At 43.6% G+C, this 25,832-nt stretch overlaps 1 protein-coding gene across 7 annotated transcripts in view; it reads right to left on the bottom strand.

Annotated features, from left to right (window-relative positions):
* ZNF236 (zinc finger protein 236) overlaps window positions 1-25,832 on the bottom strand; it is a 203,490-nt gene that overhangs the window by 28,418 nt on the left and 149,240 nt on the right. For 3 of the 7 annotated variants that reach the window (XM_075585499.1, XM_075585500.1, XM_075585502.1), the window contains exons 24-31: window positions 25,365-25,510; window positions 25,019-25,259; window positions 23,855-24,034; window positions 22,895-23,083; window positions 20,093-20,277; window positions 10,459-10,587; window positions 1,140-1,334; window positions 855-984 (exon numbers count right to left, since the gene is read on the bottom strand). In XM_075585499.1, the coding sequence (XP_075441614.1) occupies window positions 855-984; window positions 1,140-1,334; window positions 10,459-10,587; window positions 20,093-20,277; window positions 22,895-23,083; window positions 23,855-24,034; window positions 25,019-25,259; window positions 25,365-25,510 (1,395 nt within the window). Of the gene's footprint in view, window positions 1-153; window positions 379-854; window positions 985-1,139; window positions 1,335-10,458; window positions 10,588-20,092; window positions 20,278-22,894; window positions 23,084-23,854; window positions 24,035-25,018; window positions 25,260-25,364; window positions 25,511-25,832 lie in introns of those variants that run through there. The other 4 variants (XM_075585503.1, XM_075585504.1, XM_075585506.1 and 1 more) reach the window with 3 other exon arrangements.

Genomic DNA, 25,832 nt, shown 5'->3' with positions numbered 1-25,832 from the left:
AGAGAGCAGAAAGGGCAGGAGAGAAAACCTGGACCGTAGTGAAAACCTGGCACGGATCAAGCAGAATCCTTACAGAGGGGAAGGGGGTCACACACACAGACAGACAGCTCCCTCTGCACCTCCTGCAGTTCACACAGAGATTTGACAGGGGGGAGGTGGAGACACACACCTTGATCAGAGCCATGATGCTGCACTCTGAGGATCCCTGGCAGGCATCTCCAGCTGATTTCTCTGCACCTCATGGAGGGGAGAGGGGTATAAGGGAGTGGTGGTGGGGAGTGACCGGAGCCATGCTGTTTCTGTTGCACTGTGAAGCCAGCATCTCCAGCAGCGCCCTCGAGCTGTTTTTTTTAATTACATCGATTCTAAGACGCATCCCTATTTCAGACATGTGAAAACGGGAAAAACAGGTGTGTCTTAGAATCGAGGAAATACGGTATATATGCCTGAACCTAGAGCTGTTAGGATATAATTGACCTTACCTGTTGGGCTGCTTCATTGCGGGGCTTCAGTTATTGGTCTGTTTCCTGCAGACTCATACCTCTGGTTCGGGCTTTCAATGGTCATGATGGCACAGGAGTATACTCAGAGCATGATCAGTCTATTTGCCTAAAAAAGCATTTGTCGTTCTTCTGCCCTGGACATCATTCCTACTGGATTTTTTTGTAGCACCACTTTAGAGATTCACTTCTCTTATTATACATGGAATCCTCCTGCTCCAACTTTTTTCAACCCAAGTTAAAAGCCCAATTAATTTAACCATGGTTTCCATTGAAACTGCAAAAAAACCCAGAGGTTCCAGCATATGCGGAGTGCATCACTTTGTCCCCCCAATTACCCTGCAGTTATATTACCTGTATGAATACGGCTGTGTCTTTCCAGCTGACTTGGCTTGGCAAACGCCTTTTCACATGCATCACATTTAAACAATTTTGGCATCTGAGAACTTCGCGAAGGACCAGGCTGATGGGTCTGCGCGTGCTCCTGTTGAAATTACAAAAACAATGCCATTTACAGCCCTCTTCTGTAATGCAGACATGGGTGATCATGCATGATACCGACCTGAAGAGTGTTAAGCGTATAATGGATAAACCCCAGGAGGAGACACAAACACATAAGACGTTATCTTGGTCAATTACCTTTAGGTGAGAGGCCCTCTTAAAGGCTTTATTGCAGAGGGGGCAAACATGAATTCGCTCTTTGCCATGAGCTTCTTTACAGTGGTCTGCCAGTACAGAGGCTGAAGCAAAGTAATGACTGCATTCAAAACACTGATGTATTGTGTCTTCCTTATCAGCCTGAATGTCCTTTTCAATAAGAGCATCATCACTAACCTGTAAACAGAAGAACATGTTTCACTCATAAATTATGCATCACTATGGTAAAGAGAAAGTGCCAAATGCACAATATAAAACAGAGGTAGATTGACGGCGTTGTCTAGGAATGTACTGTATGTATCCTTTCAAGAAAAAAAGTATTTGAGAAGATTTAAAATATTGCATTACCATTACAAACATAACAGTAATATAGGATCACAAAGGCATGACTAGGTATGCTACCTATATTTCAATATGTACCTCAAAGGATCTGTTTATGACATCAAAAATAGTTGAATACATATGTCATATATAATGAAACTCATAAGGTTTGAATTTATGTACAAATATTGACTATTTGACAATCCTGCAATGCCCTACAGCTATTTTTGTGTCGCTCCTGAATTCTGAAAAGGCATCTTAAAATCACATTGTAACGGGGACTTATCACTGTTGGAGAGAAACTGCGTCTAAATCCAGTAGTGTGCTGGTTAATTGCACACAGGCAATCAACCAGACTCCACCTGGCTGATTAGGAGTTTTAGAAAAAGCCTGGTTTGAGAAACAGGAAGGAAATTCCTTAGCTCACAAGGGAGCTGACATAAGGAAAAGGAGGGCGGTGGATTGAGAGCAAGACCAAATGGGACCAGACCTCTATGTCTTGACCCTCAAGCAGACAACTACCCGGATACCACTGACCTGAAGGGCCACCTGCTTTAAGATTCCGCTGAGATTTTGGGCTGATAAAGTTGGTAAGGGGCTTTCCTCCCTCAGCCTTGCAGAGAGGGACTGGGGAAGTAAGTTAGTCCTTACACAGGGATATTTGTTTATTGTTTTATGTATATTTTTGTTTGCTGTATTGTTTAAAAGGAACAGGCAATAAAGCCTTATTTTCATTTCACCTTAAAAATGGTCCCCATTGCATACCTTTACACACACCTCTTACATATGGTGTCAGAAGTTGGGATGAGAGGTGGCCCTTGAAGTTCAAAAGGGGTCCTAGAGACCGCCTATGAAAATATTTGTGTTTTTGCCAGCATAAAGTTCCTGCAACAGTCTGAGCAACAAAACATATGCAGAAGTGACCGGAATTAAAGGACTACACATCCAGGCAGGAAAACTACACTGCACTGTAGAAAGCCACAATGCCACAGTTTGACTGGGAGGACTGCGACATACAGTGACCCACACAAGGGACTAATGCTGTCTGACCCACACAAGGGACTAATGTCTACCCCACCCCTTGTGAAAGAAAAGAAAGGAAAAAAAACCCATAGGATTTTAAAATGGCCGCCCAGCTGAATTCAAATACAGACTCTGCAAGAATAGGGAAGAAAATGTGTTCCTGGTGTAAAGAGCCAAGCCGCACAGAGCAGAGTCCCTTTAGGCCTTATTTGGATGATGAGGATGATCCCTGCGTGGCCACAGAAAAAGGGCAACAGCCAGAGGAATATTTTTTTCAACGAGCCAAGGAACTGCAGCAGCAAGAAATACGCTGTGGTCACAAGTAAGGTACAGACGTACTACTTAGCAAGTGCACATCCCGTATCACTGATGAGAAAGAATGTGTGCACACGACTGCTGATGTTTCAAAACATACCAAAGTAAAGAAGAAGAAAAATTCTACAGAGAAGCCTGTGAGAACTACAAACTTTGCAAGCAAAGTCTGCCCACCTGTATGACTACCAGATGGGGTTCTAGCGAATACAGTGAAAACAACTGCAATAGCGCTTCCCGAGGTCAGGAAGAAAAATACACCTGATACCACCAAAATGGAGGACCCTACACCACAGAAGAGTGGCCCTTCCAGTCCTATGAGGATAACAATGAAGATATCTCTTATGGGGAACCTGAAACAAGACACACCTACAAAACACCCCTAGGATGGTGGAGGTGCCTAAACTTAGTACGCACCGAACAAGTTCTCTATGACCACGAAAATTCCTGCCAGCTAATGCAACTGCAAGAAAAGCATGGTGGATGCTGTGAAACTGATGAAGTTTCAAATCTAGAAGGAGACTCCAGTACTCCTGATAGAACGGAGTTGTCCAAAGCAAAAAGGCGGAAAAAGAGGTTCTCCAATTACCATGGAAGGATCAGACACGTCCACAGATCCCACGGAGGAAAAGGGGGACTGAGATGCCCTGCAGCCTAGAGGAAATGGAGAATTCGTCCCATGGATGAGAGAATATTCAGAGGGCCCAAGGCAGAAGTTGTGTACTCCAAAGAAGTGTTTGTCTGGTGCCGACAGTGAGGAAGAAGGGCCGGAACCCATGAGCGATGATCCCTTGACCAGTCCTGAAGATGCCCTGAAAAATACCAGGCAGGACTCTGCTCTCCTCTGTAAATGATTGAAACAGGAGATACTTGCAGCAGAAACAGAAGGAGGTTAAAAAAAGGCACTGTCTCAGTATAGAGCTTGGACTATATCAGAAGGAGTCTCGCAAACTCGGTGCAGAACTCGGAGGCTCTCAAAAGGAGGTTGACCGCCTCGGTATGGACATCGAAGTCTCTCAAACAGAAATTCGCAGTCCCCGTGCCGGCCTGGAAATCTCCCAGAAAGAGTTTCACAGGCTAGGTACCGAACGGGAGATCTTCCAGAAAGAAGCCCATACACTTAAGTTAGAGCTGGATGTCTCTCGCCAGGAGGTCAACAGTGTCCGGACAGAGGTGGACATATTGCAGAATGAGGTTCATACTCTCCGCATAGCACTGGATGCCTCCCACCAAGAGATCAGCAATTGTCACACAGAACTGGAAGTCTTTAAAAGGGAACTTCTGTGTCATTAAGGAGCTGGACATCTCAAAAAGCTATCCTCAGTCTTAGTATGGATCTTAAAGTCTCTCAGAAGGAGCTTCAGACCCTCAACCTAGAGATAAAAGTCTTGCACGAGGAGACCGGGAGTCTCAAGTCAGAAGTGCGTAAATGGAAGGAGGACTACAAGGAGGAAACTGTAAAAAGAGAAAATACAAGGTTGAAAGAAGAAAATTCTGATGTGACTGACCATGTCAATGAAAAGAAGGAAAAGCTGCACAAGCTACAAAAAAATAAAGAAACTATTGGAAGATTAAAAGTTTGAAGCATTGGAGCAAAACACACAAGCAGAGCAGATATTGCAGAACAAATGGCAAGGTCTGCGTACGCACCTCCAGAATGCTGAGGAGAAACAGTAAACTCTGCAGGAAGAAAATCTGCAGGCTGTTAAAGAAGTACAAATGCTGCAGGAACGGCTGATTACCCAGTGCTTCCCCGCAGAGAAGCAAGAGGAATTGAAGGCTACCCTGAACAACACCAGAGCTTTGCTGGAGGCCAAGCTTAGAGGCCAGGTGACTCGCTACAAGAGGGAGCACAAGAAGGTCCAGAAACTGAGGCAAGCAGCTGTGACCCTAGAAAAGAAATCCACAGTGCTCCACAATATAATGAAGGATACGTGGAAGCAAGCTCAGAGAAAGCACAGTGAAGAGATAAAGACCCTGAGAGGAGAATTGCAGGATGCAGTCAAGAAACAGGGATCTCTCGCCGAGGAGTTAAACTTGCAGCAAAGCCTAGAAGTGGAAGAGCTAAAGTTGGCAGCTAAACACACATCCCAGCAACTTGCAGCTCTGCAGACGCAGATTGCTCAGCTCAAAATACAGCTCACCATAAAGGAAGAGAGTGTAGAGGTGTCCATTCATCAAGTGGCCAGCCTGACACTGCGCTATGGGGCCAAGATGGCCAATGACCAAATATTGCATGACAATGAGAGGGCCCAGATGCAGCTGGAGCTGGACAAAGTCCAGGAGGAGGTGTCCATTCATCAAGGGGCCAGCCTAACACTGCACTATGAGGCCAAGATGGCCGATGCCCGCAAATTGCTGGAACACATGAACAATGAGAGGGTCTGGCTGCAGCTGGAGCTGGACAACATCCGGGAGGAGCACCGGCAGCTGCAGATCAGAAATAGAGAAAAGGAAACAGATTTAAGCCTTACTCTGAATCAATTGGGAGATGTGGAATCGCAACTCAATTCCAATGAAGCTGAACTGGCAACTGCATTGAGTGGAAAAAGAAGTGCAGAAGGACAGCTTCTAGAGCTGAAAACTCAAATAGCTATTCTTAAATGCTCTTTAGTGATACCATGCTGTGATGCTGCCTTTACCATTTATATTTGCTGTGACTTCCCTTCTTCTCAAATTATGCACTTCTTTTTACCAGCCTCAGTATGTCTCAAACTCTATTCATATATCCCCATCTCTCCTTCCTTCACCACTCCTCAGTTCACATGAACTCCTTTCTTACCTGCGTCCTCTGACACCACACAGCTATATCCCCTGCACTAAAAAACACCCCTACAAATCATCCTCACACATTCTCTTTCTATCCATGCGTCTCCTCCTTGCTTCTGGGGATATCTCTCCCAATCCTGGTCCCTGTCTTATTTCAACTTGCTCTCGTCCTCGCCTCCCACATGCAACTTCTACTCCTTCTGGTGTCAACCCCTCCAACCTCATACCCATCCCCTGCCACCCTCCCTCCTCTCTGCCTTTCTCCTGTGCCCTTTGGAATGCTCGCTCCCTCTCTAACAAGTTCCTCTCTGTACATGACTTCTTTCTCTCTCACTCCCTGCTTCTCTTTGCTGTAACTGAGACCTGGCTCACTCAGTCTGACTCTGCTCTGGAAGCTGACCTCTCCTACGGTGGCCTTTCCTTCTCCCACACTCCGCGCCCTGATGGCAGGGGTGGAGGCGTGGGGCTCCTGCTCTCCTTACCGAACCCTTCCTATTCCCCTCTCTCTTGCTTTTCCCTCCTTTGAGGTTCACACTGTCCAGATCTTCTCTCCTCTCCCTGTCCATGTGGCGGTCATCTATCGCCCACCTACCTTTACTCATCCCCCTTCTGCCTTTCTCTCTCACTTTGAATCCTGGCTCTCTTTCTTTCTCTCCTCAGACTCCCCTGTTCTTCTCCTTGGGGACTTCAATTGCCACATTGATGACGCCTCTCTCCCTTGGGCTTCCCGCTTTCTTTCTCTAACCTCTTCTTTTGGCCTTCAACAGTGGACTGCAGCCAGCACCCACAAGGATGGCCACTACTTAGACCTGGTTTTCACTAAAAACTTCTCTCTCTCTGATTTCTCCATTTCCCCTTTTCCTCTCTCTGACCATCACCTCATCTCATTCTCTCTATCTCGCTTCTCCCCTTCTCCACCTCCATCTACCCCCCGGTTCTGCAGAAACCTGCGCTCTATTCACTTACCTGACTTCGAGTCCACTTTACACTCCTCCCTCTCCTCTCTCAGCTCTGCTACAGACCCTGACAACCTGGTCAGGAACTACAACTCTGCCTTGTCCTCGTCGCTTGATCTACATGCCCCGCGTTCTCTCTGCCGCACTCGCCCTTCTAACCCTAGACCCTGGCTAAATTCCCACACGCGCATGCTGCATTCCTCCACTCGTTCCTCTGAACACCTCTGGAGGAAGTCTCACACTCTCGCTGACTTCCTTCACTACAAATTTATGCTATCCTGTTTCAACTTTGCACTATCGCAAGTTAAACAAGCCTACTTTTCTTCACTAATCAACATGCACAAGTCTAACGCACGCCGACTGTTCTCTGTCTTTGATACTCTACTCAAACCACCCTCAGCTGCCTTTCCTTCCTCCATCTCCGCTCAGGACTTTGCTGACTATTTTAAGGAAAAGGTAGAATCCATACGGCAGAACATCCTCTCTGTTTCTTCCTCCCATCCTACACCTCTTCCTAACTCTCCTCCTGCCTTCCTTGACTCTTTTTCCACTGTCTCAGAGGAGGATGTGTCGCTGTTGATCGCCTCGTCTCCCTCTACCACATGCCCTCTCGACCCCATTCCCTCCCATCTCCTAAAACATCTTGCTCCTACTATAATCCCTACGCTCACACACATTTTTAACTCCTCCCTCTGCTCTGGAACCTTTCCATCCTCCTTCAAACATGCAACAGTCATACCATTACTCAAGAACAGCAAGCTTGACCCTACCTGTCTTTCTAACTATCGACCTGTCTCCCTCCTGCCTTTTGCCTCTAAACTCCTTGAACGTCTTGTATTCTCTCGCTTGCTCCATTTTCTCAACACATACTATCTCCTAGACCCTCTACAATCTGGCTTCCGCACTGCTCACTCCACCGAAACAGCCCTCACTAAAATAACTGACGACCTCCATGCTGCCAAAGACAGAGGTCATTACACTCTGCTCATATTACTCGACCTCTCTGCAGCATTTGACACCGTGGACCACCCTCTTCTCCTTCACATTCTCCATACTCTTGGTATTCGGAACAAAGCTCTATCCTGGATCTCATCCTACCTCTCCCATCGTACTTTCAGTGTCTCTTCTGCTAACACCTCCTCCTCCTCTATTGATCTCTCTGTGGGGGTACCCCAGGGCTCTGTCCTGGGACCTCTTCTCTTTTCTCTGTACACACTCTCTCTAGGTGACCTAATAACATCTTTTGGTTTTAATTATCACCTCTATGCCGGCGACACACAAATATACTTTTCAACACCTGACCTTACACCTGCTGTACAAACCAAAGTTTCTGAATGTCTCTCTGCTATATCATCCTGGATGGCCCTCCGACGCCTTAAACTCAACATGGCTAAAACAGAGCTCCTCATACTTCCTCCCAAACCTGGCCCTACTACCTCCTTCCACATTACTGTTGGAACTACAATCATTCACCCAGTAGCCCAAGCACGCTGCCTAGGGGTCATACTCGACTCCTCTCTCACATTCGCCCCTCACATTCAAAACATTTCTAAAACTTGTCGCTTTTTCCTCCGCAATATAACAAAGATACGCCCTTTCCTCTGTTGCTCGACTGCTAAAACTCTGACTCAGGCCCTCATTCTCTCCCGTCTTGATTACTGTAACCTCCTGCTGTCCGGCCTTCCTGCCTCTAACCTGTCTCCCCTACAATCTATCCTAAATGCTGCTGCCAGAATCACTCTACTCTTTCCTAGATCTGTCTCAGCATCTCCCCTCATGAAATCCCTCTCCTGGCTTCCGATCAAATCTTGCATCTCACACTCCATTCTTCTCCTCACTTTTAAAGCTTTACATTCTTCTGCCCCTCCTTAGATCTCATCCCTAATTTCTCGTTATGCACCATCCAGAGTTTTGCGTTCTTCTCAAGGATGTCTTCTTTCTACCCCCTTTGTATCTAAAGCCCTCTCCCGCCTTAAACCCTTTTCACTGACTGCCCCACACCTCTGGAATGCCCTTCCCCTCAGTACCCGACTAGAACCCTCTCTATCCACCTTTAAGACTCACCTTAAGACACACTTGCTTAAAGAAGCAATAAATAGCACTGTGGATATTCTGAACACGATACATAAAGCTTGGCCCCCTGCAAACGCACTTACCAGAACTCCCTCCTACTGTCTCTGTACGTTCTACCTACCAATTAGACTGTAAGCTCCTCGGGGCAGGGACTCCTCTTCCGAAATGTTACTTTTATGTCTAAAGCACTTATTCCCATGATCTGTTATTTATATTATCTGTTATTTATTTGATTACCACATGTATTACTACTGTGAAGCGCTATGTACATTAATGGCGCTATATAAATAAAGACATACAATACAATACCATGAAATGGCACAAATCTAGAATAGTAGAAATAGATTCCGGACATCAGATAGAATTCAGAAGCAAGCTGACAGAGGCTTTTGCAAGACCTGAGCAAGGGTTGGAATGGACATTTGGTGCTAAATTGGAGTCCATGGAAAAGATTGTGAGAGAAAACTATGTGTAAACGCTCTGCGACTGGTGCCATACAGTCTGCCTACAGAGAGAGAAAATCGCCTGACGCTTTGAAAACCTCATGACCACACGGTCAGTAGAAAGACTGAACTTGGAAAAAGTCCTCCTTGAGCGACCGAGGACTGCTGATCTCAAGCACCTTCTGGAGGAGACACTAATAACCTGGAGAAAGGGGAGCCAATCCCAGCGGGACTGAGGGTTCTCGTACTCCATCCACTCTCATTCGAGTCACAGAGATATCTCGAGGGAGAGTGGAAGGATGGACTTTGGCCGTGGTAAGCCCGAGCTTCCCACAAACAGGGGAGTTATGTAACAGGGACTTATCCCTGTTGGAGAGAAACTGCCTCTAAATCCAGTAGTGCGCTGGTTTATCAACCAGGCAATCAACCAGACTCCACCTGGCTGATTAGGTGTTTTAGACAAAGCCTGGTCTGAGAAACAGAAAGGAGATTCCTTAGCTCACAAGGGGAGCTGACATAAGGAAACAGAGGGCTGTGGTCTGAGAGCAAGACAAAAAGGGACCAAACCTTTATGCCTGGACCCTCAAGCAGACAACTACCTGAAGGGCCAACTGTGTTTAGGTACCGCTGAGACTTTGGGGTGATAAGTGGGGAGAGCGACTGGGGAAGTAAGTTACCCTTTACACAGGGATAGGTGTTTATTGTTTTATGTATATTTTTGTTTGATGTATTGTTTAAAAGGAACAGGCAATAAAGCCTTATTTTAATTTCTCCTTAAAAACAGCCTCCATTGCATACCTCTGCACACATCTCTTACACACATCAATTCACGTCTGCTAACCAACATGATAGGATATGAGGGAATTGTGTACTGTCTTTTGTTGCTAAAAGCAGTTAAAATGGGCCACTGGTAGTTTTAGATGGACAGGATTTACCAGTGTTGAATATGACGCTCAGTTAATGAGGGACATCCTTATGCACTATATTGCCCCACTAACATTGTATACTGAACTATTACAATTAGATTAATCGTTTGCTTGATGTCTTTTTAACCAAAAACATGCACTTTCAAATAAAAAGAAAAATCAGGATGACAAAGCGTTACTTGCTTCACTTACATAATATATGGTGACTCAAGTTATTGCATGCAACAGCCTAGTTATACGGTAATCTTTTAGTAAAAACGTGCAAGATGTCACATTTATTATCCAAATTAGGATTCAGCTCAAGTTGTAGTAGCCGCATTGGTCCTGGAGTAGCCCACCCGAGAGGGTCAATTAAATGGCATCAAAGCCTAGACAACTATGCATCTTAGGACAAGATATTATAAGACAAGTTATAAGTAGACAATCTTACGCGTACTGAAGTCCTATTTTTTATTTTACAGATCATCGATTTCAATACCTGATAGTTTAGTTCATTTGTGTTGATGGAGGAATCTGCTGCATGGCTCACCAGAATCACCTGCTGTGAACCCGTCTCACTTTGTGCAGATAGACTGTTATCTGAAAGGATGCCAGGAAACTGTTGACCCTAATGAAAAGAAACCCGTTATTAATACAACCTCTAGAAACCAAAGTGATCACAATCAGACAGCCGACGTATACCCACCTAGAACCAAAACTAAAGGAAGTAAGATATTAAGGGTGTAAGATTATTGGGATAAAAGAATAATACAATTTTAACATACATAGGAATTAAAACAAACAAGGTAACAGGAAGACGCAAAAGTTGTTTAAGCTCCTCCTCTCCTCTGGTTGTTTGTCCTGCTTCATATTGCATATCCCCAATTTTCCAAATAGTTTTACCACCACAGCATACTTTAGATAGAACAACAGTCCATACTAATTATATCCTAGTTATTTATATTGTACTTGAACCAGTGGGTATCTCTGACCAGATACGCAGTGGCTGTACTTTAAAGGGATTCTTGAGATCCGACTAGTTTTGTCCATCAGGCAAATTACGTCAGTGGGGTCAAGCTCACTCTGGAGGCAAATAGAAAGATGCAATGTCACCAGGAGATGACGTTGTGACTTTCTAATGGTGACCTCATAGCCATACTGTGTATGCATTTTCTTGTGTCACATACTGACAGAAAAGACTTCAAATATCTTGGGAACTGGGGTGGTACCTGAAGGTACAATAAAAAAATAAATTAAAAAAAAGTGGGGACTGCAGCATTAAAAGTGAAGACTGTAAAAGAGATGCTCACTTGTCTTCTAGAGGCATCCATTATGTAATGTATTCATTATCATTTTTAGCATTTGCTAATGATTCAGACATACAGTACATGCGAGAAAATGTTTGGGAACACCAAAGGATTTTCATATATTTCAAACCTTAAATGTTATTAGATCTTAATCTAAGTCCAAATAATAGCTACGGATAACCTGATCAAACAAATGACACAAAAACATGATACTTTTTCAACATTTATTTATCCACAAATAATTCAACATTCAATATCCATGTGTGAACAATTCGATACAGTACCTGGTGGCACTCACTTGAGCAGCAATGACTTCAACTAAGCATTTCCTGTAACTGCTGGTCAGTTTCTCACATCGATTTTGAGGAATTTTGGTTGGCCCATTCCACTTTACATAAAGTTTCTGATCTTTATATAGGTGTGGCCTCCCAAACTCACCCCTGAAGTTCTACCTAATTATTTAAGCAACGGATTCTAATTATCCCCTTTAACTTAGCTGATAAAACCAGGTTTCACTTACTTTTGCACATAACCGGATTCGTAATTACTTAATTGACGTAATTACTTAATTTTATTTAAAAAGACATGGAATTAGTGAATATAAACCCAATTGGATATTTAAAAAAAGACTGTTTTGGATTCCAGAAGGTTATCATGGAAAAACTATGGAAACGCATCGGGCAGTGAGCTGTGGATGTGTCAGAGATGCAGTGAAGGGAAACAAACTGAGGGTGGGATCACCTTTTCCAAAAAATTATAAGGATAAAAGAGGGGAGAAGAGAGGGTGAGGAGGGGAGGAGAAGAGAGCAGAGGGGGGAGGAGAGAAGAGAGCAGAGGGGGGAGGAGAGAAGAGAGAGGAGGGAGGGAGAAGAGAGAGGAGAGAAGAAAGAGGAGGGGGGAAAGAAGAGAGAGAAGGGGGGAGAAGAGGAGAGGGTGGAGAGAAGAGAGGAGTGAGGGAGAGAAGAGAGGAGGGGGGAGAGAAGAGAGGGGGGGAGAAGAGAGAAGAGGAGGGGGGGAGAAGAGAAAAGAGGAGGGGGGGAGAAGAGAGAAGAGAACGGGGAGAAGAGAGAGGCGGCTGGGAGAAGAGAGAGGAGGGGGAAGAAGAGAGGAGGGGAGAAGAGAGGAGGAGAGAAGAGAGGAGGAGAGAAGGGAAGAGAAGGGAGAGAAGAAGGGAGAGAAGGGAAGAGAAGGGAGAGAGGGAGGAGAGAGAGAGGAAAGAATGTGAGTGAGGGGGGAGTAAGAAGAGTTAGGGGTGTAAGAGAAAGGGTAGGGGAGAAGCTTGTGAGGATGGGAGCTTTTGTAAGCATCACGGGCCACAAACAATGTAGATTCTACATTCAGTATCTGGACCGCAAAGCTTAATAAAGCTCGTCAAGTGGCCCTCCAGCTAAAATAATTGCCCATCCCTGATTTAGAGGCATACAAATCTGGAACCATTTTTTTTTGTTAGATGTGAGAAAAACTAAATGTACAGAAAATGTCAAACTCCCATTTTATAGCTGGTTTTCAATCTGATTTTCAGGAAATTCTGTAGTAACAATTAATCTCTAAATGATCTGCTAAGCCCAACCTTATTCCATCTCGGACCATTTACGTGTCTCTAACAAGAGTTTAGATCCTAAAAATGTAAGTTGGAGTTGGTTATGCAAAAAAAAAGGGGGGGGGGGGTGAAGAATTGTAAGCAACTACAGTATATTGCAGAGTTCCCTGTTCCATAAAAGAACCGTGGAATATAGTCTGTACGGAAACTCTAACAATATTGCCGGATATCCATTTCATATTCCGTTGTCTTTCACATACCATTACCAATTGCTCATGCTATAATGGCATTAAAATGTATTTACATTCTCTGAATCAGCATTAGCTTGTCTGAGCCTGCAGAGAGTGAAACATGGCCCCAAGTTAATTTATGTTTAAAGCCTCACATTTTCAAAGAAGCAATCAATGGCTGCTCAGTGGACATGCATTAGAAAGATAAGACAGATGGGATTTTAGGAAATGCTTATAAAAATGGTTGGGTATTATTTTCCTATAAATCAGCTAAAAACTTTTAAATATATATTTATTTTATGGTGTCAGATATCTTAGTTTAAGGTTTTAATGCAAAATGTGCCATAGGATTCCATATGCCATCAGATTTAGACATACACTATACAACACAAGATAGATGTAGAAAATATAGCTTGTTAGATTGCCTATTGTTTACTCAGTGTATGAGCACCAAGTGGTGTTTGCAAACGTATACTGTCCTAAAAATATTTCTGCAGCCACAAATTATATTTCCTAGATACTAGATAAAATGTCAACTTGATTAAGTGTTCCTACCCAGAAGCCTCTTTGAATTAGTGCTAATGTCGTCAACAGGTCAGAGAGCTAATGTCGTCAACAGGTCAGAGACTAGGATTCAATTTAAGAAGGTTTACTAGAAATTGAACCTAGCAAGCTGCGCCAATTAACCGCTCATTGCAATTTATTTTAACGGACACGTTGAGCAATTAATTAATGTTTAGTCACTGTTTTTCTAGAATATATCTAATTATTTTATAAAAACAATATCCAAACAGTTACCTGAAAAGCAACTTGAACATAATGCAGTACAGCAAATGAGATACAGCAGCAGCATATTAATTTATTTATAAAACCTTGAACATATGCAGTTCTTTCTAAACTTAACATAGGTTATGCAAACACTATTTAGAATTCCATACTAATGTTTGCAGAAACTAAAGTTGTTCTGAACTGAAGATGGGAAGATTTTAAGTCATAACAACAGAGACACCATATTGTCTGTATAGATGAATACATGTATAGATGTATAGAAACAGAAAACAGGGCACTCACTAATGGACAAAAGAAAGAAAAAAAAACTGGGTGCATACTGTCTGTGGAATTGGTAAAGGACCAAAATAAAAATTAGCATTGCCATAGTGGCAAACCATACTCATATTATGGGTATGGTGTACCACTGTGCAATCAGTTTGTATAAATATACAGTACAAGTGCAAATAGCTAACACAGGTAATAAATATACAAGTGCAAATAGCTAACACAGGATGTGTCAAACATCTTTGTGGTTTGTCACTGAAATTGTGTTTAGATATTTTATGAAAAACATCATCACAAATACAATTTCTGTGACAAAAGTGACAAGTCAAAGAAGTTTCACTGAAAGTGTCCGTGTTCGGCACACATGCTTTTTTTTTTTTTCATTGAAATGTAATGTGTTTTATTCAGTGCTTGTTTTTTTATTTGTAGCTTGCCCATTCATTGCCATAGTGGCAAACCATGCTCATAATATGGGCATGGTGTACCATTGTGCCAATCAATTGGTTTATTGGGGGTGGAGGTAGTTTATCCCAGGGAGGATGGTCTCCTGGGTGGGTAGCAGGAGGGGGATAACCCCTTAATTACCATAGTGGTTAATAACCGCTAAGGCTGGGGTGCGCAAAGTGGTGGACGTGCCCCCTGAGATTTTCTGGGGTGGCGCGTGGCTTTTACAGAGGCCCCGCACTTCCCCAAAGGCATTTAAAATTAATTCCGGGGATAGCACGAGGCCTTTAACTTTCACTTACCTGGAGTTCCAGCGACACGTCTCCATGGCAACGTGACATCACATGACCCCGCAACGTCATTTGATGCCACAGCCACCCAGGGGGGAAGGGGGCACAAGTCGGAGGAGATAGGAGACAGGGGCGCATGAGAGAAACTTTGCAACGTGACATCACATGACCCCGCAATATCATTTGATGCCACAGCCATGCAGGGGGGGAAGGGGCGCAAGCCAGAGGAGAGAGGAGACAGGGGCGTATGAGAGAAACTGTGCGCACCCCTACGCTATGGTGATTAAGGGGTTAGTGGCCATTAGTTCATTTGTTTAATTTACTCTCGGTGCCCACTGAAGAGGAAGACAATGGGGACAAGGACGGCCTTCAACCTGGCAGGGGTACGAACAACTTTAATTTACTATATGCTGGCCGGGTCATGTTCTGGTTAGGTTTTATTTTTCAATGGGCAAATATGCTATTATCCAGGTATGGATAGTATGGATGTTGCCCATTATTGTACTGTATGTGTTGGGGGGTGGGAGGGGAAGAGAAGGGGGAGGTTATTCAATGTTCAATGTATTATATTGGGGTTTGTATTGTATTGTAATGTTTCTTGGGGGCAGGGAGGGTGGGTGAAGGGGGTGGTTGCCCCAGGGTGGGTGGTTGGGCCACCCCTTTCATTACCATAACACTTACCACTGCTATGCTAGTGAAGAGGTCAACACCTCCTGCAACATTCCCGGTAGGCCCAACCACCCACCCTGAGGCAACTACCCCCTTCACCCACCCCTTTTACCCCCAATAAACCTGGTACTCTGTCTTAACCCATTGCCTTAGCGGCTAGCTGCTTTTATTTTATTTTAATAACACAGTCTTGTTGAAGAGGGTATATGGAGTTGAACCGCATTCATTTCAGCCTCGGGTACCCACTGCTTCCCGAGTTACAGGCCCTGTTATCAGGTGCCAGTATCCCCCTGCTTTGTTTAAATCTCCCGGTCACATGGGCCATGACACGGGAGAATTTAAACATGACTGGGATAACAGCACCCACAATACTGTGTTATTAAAATAAAAGCTGCACAATAGCCTGTAAGAGGAGCGCAGGTAGAGTGACTGATTCAGGCTCACTCTTAGTGCATGTCTCTTACTGACAGATGCAGCCCTGTAGACTTACACAGCGCGAGTCCCATTCAGACGCAGGGACCCCTCTCTGTTAATCCAATGTGCCATTATGGCCTGCTATGGACTTTCCAGTGGAGTGTCTGCGAGATGCTCAAGGATTTTCCATGGACGCTGGGCCATAAGGAAAGGTTGCATCTGTACATTCAAGTAATAAACATGTATTGATATTTGTGCGGTTTTCATTTTATTGGCAAAACTATCAGAGCATGTAACAGTCTCAGAAAATACTTGAGATATCATTAATTCGCTTTAATTGGAATCTATGTACCTATTTGTTTCACCAGTGCTGTCCTGGCAAACTTAAAAACAAAAACTATCTTAACCCTTTGTATCATATTTTCAATAATTCCACTTTTACTTTAACTAAATAGTCTTTATGCAAAGTGTAGCCTAGTGCCCCATGCTATGTGTTTCCTGGCCCTAGCATGTAAGTCCTGGTAAGGTACAGGCAGTGTTAGGGATAAAGTCCTCTCACATGGGCCAGCTTGTGAGTCCGTCAGGCTGCTGGTTCATTTGTTGCAATATCCAGGTGCAGGCCTAATGGCAGTTGGGAGTATCATGCCTGGGGGGGAGGGGAGGTGGAGGGGTGTTAATGGGTTACATGTAGTATGGTGTGATGCCTGTCCGTCATTTAAACCTGCCCAGTTTTGGAGCAGGGTTACTAACCCCTTCCCTGCGTGTGAATTACTGGAAGGGGGTCCTGTAGTGGCTACTCTCTGCCTCTGGCAGATCCCTGCAAGGATGGAGGCATTGTACCGAAGAACCCAAAAGCCTGTCCTGTTAATGCTGCTCCCACTACCATATTCAGAGACTCAGGCCTCCTGGAAGACTACAGGTGAGCTACCCAGCACCACGACCATACCACGTTGCTACAGATCTCCGTTAGGGGGGGTGGGCAAAGGTGTTATAGAAGCAAAATGCTTCATTGTTGGATATCGCTATACCGGATACATATACTTGCACTAAGGGGAGCTTTTTCATGTAGTGCACTTTGTCCCAAATCCCACCAAAAGTACAGTTTTCTACCTGCCAACTAACTCCAGGTTTTCCAGTGTAATCCATACCAGACATACTTCAGCTCCATTCTACTAAAGACCTGGGACATAGTAGGTTCAGCCTCGCTGAGCAGATGCACCAACCCCCTGCATCTGTCACCAGCGTGGCTATAGTATTCCCTTCCGCATGCGTGCGGATGCGTGTGGAGGCTCAGAAACTTTGCCGAGGCAGGCAAGTTTCAAATTTGACGCTTGGGGAAGCGGAGAAGTGGTCACGTGACCGCTCACATCCAATGGGAGCGAGGGACTAGCCCCGCCTCCCCTCCGCCTCCGCCCCCAGAGCGCGCTCACTGCCTCGCCTGCCAGGACAGAAAAAAGCACCATTTTGAGCAGGCGAGGCAGAGCAGGAGCGCGGCTGAACCTGCTATGTCCCAGGCCTAAATATACAAACAAATGCAAATTGGAATCCAAATCCAGGACTGGATCATTCCCACTCTGTGAACCTGGAGTTAGTTGGCAGGTATGCGATTTCCATCTCATTACTTGGGTATTACAGAAATGTTAATGTGCTAGGCATTTATAACAAATAAATAAATTAAAAAATATTTTTAAAAAAAGAGGGAAAAAAAATATAGGGTAATGGATTGCACGCTATGTGACTATAAATAATGCAACTAGAATAAATATCCGCCAACGATAAGAACTGTATTTTACAAATGTCTTTTTTTGTTCTTTAAATTCTATATAAAGTAATTCATGATTACTTGACTCGCAGTTCCTTCATATATAGTTTTAAGGCGTCATCATAAAAGATTTTTAATCCTGTGGTTGTGTCAGCCGCTGCTTGAAGATCCTATATCAAGAACTTGTTATTCTGTAAAACAGCCGTTGTTCACAGGTAAATAAATGCACTACTTTTTCACCTTTTCTCATTGGATACAGAGCGTCTCTGTGATTATTATAGAAACAACGGAGGGGAGGAATCTTAACCGTTTCCTTTTCCTCCAGCCTCTATGTGACATTATCTTTAAACAAATCTATACATTAATGTAGTGATTTGTTTTCATTGTTTTATATTTTATAGGATTTTTTTAATGTCTTTGATTGAATTCTACATAAAGTAATTCATGATTAATAAATTGATATTTGTAAAGTACAATTCTCATCATTGGTGGATATTTATTCTAGTTAAATGATATTTATTCTCAGAGCACATTACCCTATATATTTTTTTATATATATATATATATATAAATTCTTAAAGTGTAATTTCCATTGGAGGCTGGCACCCGGCCTTTGCTGTGAAACAAATAATATAATATATGCTGCAGAGACAGTTCCTGTGAGGGAGTTTTGAGAATGTAACAAACGTGAGTATTTCTTAGGCAGAATGGCATTTTGGTGTTTTTTGGAGTAATGCGCTAGGCAACATAAATAATGCAGAAAATAGGCAATCATGTGAGGTTAAGCCAGTGTTCTTGAATCCTCTGCTCAGGATACCTCAGTCAGACCTTGTTTTAGGGCAGAGGTGGCCTACTTCAGTCCTCAAGGGTCACCAACATGTCAGGTTTTTAGGATATCCCTGCTTCAGCACAGGTGGCTCAATCAGCGACTTCTTATCAATGACTGATCCACAGATTGAGTCACCTGTGCTGAAGCATGTGTAGCGAGGTATCCCCTGGCAACTATTCCTGCTGTAGCTGGGACAACGGGGTGTCCACCTTCTGGCTGTACTTAAGGGCAGGACCGCCCTAAATGTAGAGGTTGTTCCTTCCCCCTGAGGAAGGAAGGTCACTCGACTGGGAGCCTGAGATTGGGGCCTAGCCATGTGTTCTTCCCTGCGGGGAGGAGTGAGTATGACTATACCTCTGCCTCCGCTAGGAAGGTGGGGAAGAGCTAGGACGGCTGTGGGTGTCCTTGGCCTGTATTGACGGTCCAGGGACCATCTCCAGTGATAGCTGTGAGCCAAGAGACTGTATCCGGCAGACGACTGCCGAGTAGCTGTGTATTACAGCAAAGGCTGTAGTAATAAACCAGTCCTGTTTGCAATATACCTCCGGCCTGGTGTGTGAACTAACTGGGGGTTGGTGGGACGGGGAGGGGGTGGAGTTACAAGTTCTACCGTGGGAGATCGACTCCATATCCCTGGAGCCTGCGGAAGATGAAGGCGCTGCACTGCCAAGTATTATGTGGGGTATGGACCTCATAAGCCTGTTCCTGTGTCCCAAAGTCATTGCGGACGACTAAGCCCTCTTGTTACCAGCAGGTATGCAACATATACACACCCTGTAATGGCCCTATCTGTGATTGGGGGTGGGGGGGTTACACATGGATATCCTTAAAACCTGTTACACATGGATATCCTTAAAACCTACCTTGAGGACTGGAGTTGGCCATCCGTGTTTTAAGGATAACCAGCTAAATCACACATTTGCAGATAAGTTAAGTGCACTTTCAGTGAATATTCCTTCAATCTGGTCAGGTAGAGGATTGGAAAACACTGGGTTAAACAAACTGGTAACACAAAAACTAGTTTGACATTTTATTGAAGGTCTAACTCTTATCACCTTTAAAATCCTAGTTTTGTTACGGTAGCTTTATAAGGCCTCGTCCAGGGTTATTGCTTGCTGGTGGAGGCGCGCTGAGGCTGAGAGAAAGCGGGTGCTTTCCCTGGCCTTAGACCGCGCGCCGTCCGGGGGCGTGTCGGCGGGCGGGCCAGTGACGTCACGGAGCTGGTTCGCCCTCATTGGGCGAACCGCTCACGTGACCGGCCCTGCGATCCGGCAAGCGCTTGAATTTAAAATTTACCTAAGACCTACGCTTCCGCAAGCGTGCGGAAGCGTAGGCGAGCCCCTACTAAAGCCGCTCTCATTGCGGCTGTAGGGGCTCGCTGGTAAGTACCAGCGCGCCTCAGCACGGGTCAGCGCGTAAGCACGGGTCAGCGCGTAAGCGCTGACCATGCCCGAGGCCTAATACAGTACCATGCTTATCCATTATACAGTACATTAAAATACACACACGTTCTGTTAATGCATATTAAATGAGAATAACATAAAATGTCTGAACACTATGCTAATATAGATCTCTATTAAATTCAGCCATACCTGTGAAGTGATATTAAGAGTCACGGCATCAAGGCCTCCAGACAGCATGCTCTGTGTGTCAGCCAGTGTCAGGGTGACGCTGCCATCCCCTGCCACTCCAGACGACATAACCAAATTCTGAGTAGATACAGGGGCTTGCGTTATTGAGGTTGTACAAGGGAGGCTGCCAGCTGAAGTTGTCAATTCTGATATAAATATACAAAACAAAATAATTAAACGCTTTACTCTTGTGGATCTACCACATTCTGGGCAGTGAGGCCTGCAAATACATTTTTGTAGCAAAATGGGTTACATGACAACCAGTAAATGGTGACTTTCGTGCTTTTGGTAAAGAGCATTCCTCTGCAAGCCTACTAAGGACCTTGTACTAGTGAGCGATGCTCTCTGGGTCTGCAAATGTATCAGGGACAAAACAATAAAAAGACTTATCGCTGCAGCTCTGTTCACAGCATATTTATTTTCCATATAAGTGCAGCCTGCAATACTTTTAAAATTGAAAAACAGACTTCTTTTTAATGTCAACAATTGTATGCGGCGTATGTCACTTTTTATATTGCATAGATTGGCTTGCCTTTGTTTCATTTTTTTCTAGAAACAGAAAAAAATGGCAGTCAATGGTTTGCCACCTGATGGATTTAATACATATTACATAAGCAAAAGTGAACAAAGTAAAGACAGAATACTGAATATTTTACTTGTCATTTCCATGCCTTTCCTGTAATCTTTTTTTAGGTACTGCAATTTAAAAGATTATTACCTTTCTCGCCACCCCTCCCCCCCCCCATACTCCTCTACACATACTGTATATATATATATATATATATATATATATGTAGCAGACATTATTGCCCATGTTAACGCAGATTATAGGCTAAAGCTGTTAAATTCCGGGCATTATTGAAATCTCTGCTCTCTGATAATGCCCGGAATTTTAACCAATCAGTAAAGGCCTGGAATTTTTGGCACCCTGCCAAGTTTTTCAACCAATCAGCTTTCAGTTCTCATTCAAAAAGAGTGAGATCAGCTCTCAGACAGGGGAGGTGATTGGACAGGAGGCACCATGAAGGCACTGTAAGGAATCGGGGACGTCATTTGCGGTGTGTTCCCTCCTTACCTGCTGCCGCTGTGGCCACTGTTCCTGCCCATGCGCGGAACCTGGTCCTGCCTGCGTCGCGCATCTCTCCCGCGCGGGGCGCACACGCGATGACGTGCGACGATCCCCAGCTGCGTGGCAAGTCTCTCCTCCCTGCCTTGTTGCCTCCAGCCTATCCCAGCTCCGCTGGGGTCGCGCCTCCGCCTCCTGTTCCCATTGGTCTGCTCTGTCCGTAACTACTTCCTGATTCCTCCCAGGCTTTGCTCAGCATAATTCTATGTAGCCTCGTGAAGCTCATGTCTGTTGTGCAGTGCTCTGTCTCCTTTGCAGTTAACCTCTTGTGTACCGACTCGGCTTGTTTGTGGACCCTTCTGGATTTTGGACTTTGGCATACCTTCGACTACGGCGATCTCTCTTACCCTTGGACACGGCATAAGAACTCTGACTACGCTGCTCTCTACAATACCAGACCACGGCTTACAGAGCCTTACTATCCTGTCTTCTCCAATCCAAGGACTCGGCAAGTATACCGCATCTCCTACACTCTCCAACCCAGACCCGGCAACGCTAAACTATCCGCCTTCCAAGCACGCCTCCACTGCTGCGGGTGTGTGGTATTATACCTGCCCACCTCAGTGCCGGAGTCTTGTCTTGTTTGTGGGCAGGGCGAGCGTGACAGGCACTAACTCCTCCCCCATCCTGCCTGAAGAGAGCTCCGCACAGGGGAGTGAGGGGAAAGGTTTGTGTCTGTGCGTGTAAAGGGGGCCAGCAGAGTGTTTTATTGGTGTGTGTCTTCTGGGTGTGTGTTTTGTGGGTGTAGACAATCATGCTGATAAAAATAAATATAACTACAAAAGTGTCTATTTTTATGAAAAAGGTATTTAAAAAAAAAAAAAGCCTACATTTAGCCTATAATAATAATTATCCCCTCAGGACAAGTCGTTACTGGCCCATAATGCCCTGGCTGGGTTATAAATTCATCGGCTTCGCCTCAGGCCTTCAACTCTTCCAGCCAGGGCATTATTGGCCAGTAATGCCATGTTCTTCAGGGATTATTACTTAAATAGTGCACAGAAAAAATGCATTAACAAACATAATTACATTACATCACATTTTAATCTGGTCTGTAACTGTTACATGTGCCTATAATATACATTATCTCCAACTGTGCATGCAATGTCTTGTATATAATGTATACCCTGTTCACTTATGCAACTACGTATTGTAACCATGTATTATTTGTCACCTAACTCTATGCCCAGAACATACTTGAAAACGAGAGGTAACTCTCAATGTAATAAATAAAATATACCTAAAAATAACGTGTGCGTTACCAGGATGTTAACACAATGCCTCATGTTAACAGGTGCAATAACATCTGCTACATCTGGTCTTGTCTAATATACACAAAGGCCCTTATTCTATAAAGCTTGATAGCGCAGATGACATGCTATCGCATGAAAAGCCCCATTAAAGTCAATGGAACTTCTTTTCATGCGATAGCACATTATTTGCACTATCACACCTTACAGAATAAGGGCCTAAGCCTGATCATCTGCATTTCCTTTTTCATGCAAGAGAGCTATAGAGTCTGCCTCAAAAAAGAAGTATTTCAAACCCCCAAGTCAATTCAATTTTGTTCATGGACAGTAGATACAGTAAAAAAAAAAATTGTTACAAAATAAAAGCAAATGATTTGTTGTCGTTACCGGAGGTGGTTGTGAAAGTAGTGGCCTGTGATAACATTTGATCAGTGCTTAATGATAAAGAAGCGCCAGGCGACTGATTAGTAATTGCAGGTGTGTTCAGTCTTAGGTTACCATTCAGCTCGGTGCTTCCAGAAGAGCCAAGATGTATGATATCTTGACCTAATGAGCAAAAATGAACACCATGAAAGCCTTGAAAGAAAATAAATTAGAGAAACATAACACGGTGAGAAGTTTCAGACAAAAAAAACCCCATTGGAGATTAGCAATTTCACAGAAAATGTTTCTGTATTATTGTTAAAACTTCAAAACAGAAATGACTAGGTGTATACTAGGAAAGATTCTGTTCAACTTTAACTAGGATGTTATTGAAAGGCTTGTATGTATGTATGTATGTATGTATGTCTTTATTTATATAATATCAGGAAACAAGAATAGCACAAGGCTCTTTGGATTTTCTAATGCTGAATTTTAATGAGCCAAAAACGGCTTTTTGGCTCATTAAAATTCAGCATTAGAAAATCCGAAGTGCCTTGTGTTACTCTTGTTTCCTGATACTATTTGGGTCTCCAGCAGGCTACCCCTCAGCACAAGAGCACCGGTAATTATGAAAGTATTTTGATAATATGGTGTGCAGCAGATCATCTCATTTGCTTTATTTATATAACACCATTAATGCACATAGTGCTTCACAGCAGTAACATATAAGCCCGACACTGCACCCTATCCTATAATTAGAAGAAAGGGGTTACTGTACAGTCAAAATACTTCAATTCAAGCAAATGGAAGTCCCTGCGTCATTACCGGTGTATTACCCCAGTTCTCACCATACGGAATAGGGGCAAATGTGTGTGGATAGGAACAAAGTAGAGCAAGCTGTTATCTCAGGAAAAAAAACTAGAATAAACAGACTGTCTAAAAAGCAGAAAGCAAATAAATAGTAATTTATGGACTGTAACTGACCAGATATGGTGAGAGTTATTTCCTGTGGTGATCCGCTTGAAGTGGTGGGTGTGTTACCAGTAGCATGAGCCAAAACCTGGCTCAGACTGGAATTATTAATGGTCAATGTGATTTCGTGTTGTCCATTAGATGAGGTTACCAGTCCTTGAGAAGTCATAACCTGAGAAAGGTCCTGGCCAGCTGAATAAAAAGAAAGGCATATTATTCAGCAAAACTTAGTCAAATAATGATATCTGGTTTATTAAAAACCCTCATGCCTCAGGCACAGTAATTCAAGCATTGGTATATCAATATCAACCTTTTTACAAATGCAGAAACATAGTCAATATCAATCCTAAAAATAAACTTGCTCCACAGAGATTGCTTTGCAACAGTGGGTATTTTTATGGATTTTTGGAAGGTGAAAATGTTTTTAATGCATTTATTTTTTTGATGTGCACAGTGAAAAAATATTATGCTTGACCTAGTCACATTTCAAAGTAGTAGTTATTTTTATAGTGTAGCATGCAATATGTTACATAAAGTATAGAATGAAGGTTTCATTAATTGACGGGTGACGCACTCTCCTATTTACTGAACAACACATTATCCACTGGAGCAAGTCATCAGCTAAACTCGGGACACATACTGTATGATCAGTTATCAGTAGATAAAGAGGACAATCACAAACTGGTGGAAAGTGGAGCAGATGTAAATGTATATAAGGACAGCTGGTAGCCTGCTGAGGAAGGTGTGATATAGGTTTATATATGAAAAAAAGGGAAAAAAATCAGAACGTAATATTTTATGTTGTGCTGATCTAGTTCCAAATTTAAATTTTTTTTTTTTTTGCGGGTTTCACCAGTTTATTATTACCATGGCAACAACTGTTACCATGGCAATCTGTTGCTGTAAAGAGTCATTTTAATGTTAATGTACAGTCAAAATACTTCAATTCAAGCTAATGGAAGTCCCTGCGTCATTACCGGTGTATTACCCCAGTTCTCACCATACGGAATAGGGTCAAGTGTGTGTGGATAGGAACAATGCAAGCTCTTATCTCAGAAAACTTTGCGATGGTAAAAACAAGTAGCTAGTAGAGTAGTTTGCTGCTTTCCATTTTTACCTCTGAAAACAATAGTGGACAAGTTTACCCCTGCACCTGCTGAAACGGTTAGAACTTACATGTTCTGCTAGAGGTCAGCACGGATTCTTGCTCACCGAGGGATCCAATTGTCATGTTAGAGGAAGATGTGGCAGGCTGAAGAGACAAGCTTGCTATAGGCTGAATAACCATGTTAGCTTGCACACCATTGTCAGTTGTCTGGAGGCTGCTGGATGTCTGACCTGTGTTGAGCTCTCCAGGAAGATGTTGGGGCATGATGCTGCTGTGCTGCAGAGTCTGATGTAAAAGGCTGGGATCAATCTAACAGATTCAGAATGAGACAAAGAAAAATATTTAGATTTTTTTGTGTAAAGTTCAAAATATTGGCTTTAGCTCCAAGGGTATTTTGGACAAATATATTGCTACCTGTAGCGTTATGTTGTTTATGCTTGTAGCATCTATTCCAGAAATCTGTACATTCTGTCCGACTAGGTTGGCAGCAAGCTGTAACTGAATTCCTTCTAGGGTGGCCAAGCTACCGTCTGACAATGACACAGTTAAATCACCCCCAGCTGTGAAAAGAGAACATTCGAATAAAACCCTTTATTAAAACCCTTCTCAGTGCATTATAGGCCCTTTCAGCTGCAAATGTGCCATAATGAGCAGGTTTATCATGTGTATAGATGCCGTCAAGTACATCTTTAGGATACCAACTAAAGCGTGAATATATTTTGGACCTATTTTATTTACATGCTTGATTAAAACCTTTTAGGACACTTGCTGGATTGTGCGACACTGCAAGAGATTAGCCCCAACATGTTTTGTGACAAATCTGCAACTGCCCTGTGTAATAGGTCAACAGTTTTACCTGTTTTTGTTAATGTAACATCTTCA

The sequence above is a fragment of the Ascaphus truei genome, chromosome 2, assembly GCF_040206685.1.
Source record: "Ascaphus truei isolate aAscTru1 chromosome 2, aAscTru1.hap1, whole genome shotgun sequence".
Lineage (NCBI taxonomy): Eukaryota > Metazoa > Chordata > Amphibia > Anura > Ascaphidae > Ascaphus > Ascaphus truei.
The sequence above is the reverse complement of the archived record's forward strand: the minus strand, read 5'-3'. Positions and strand labels throughout refer to the sequence as shown.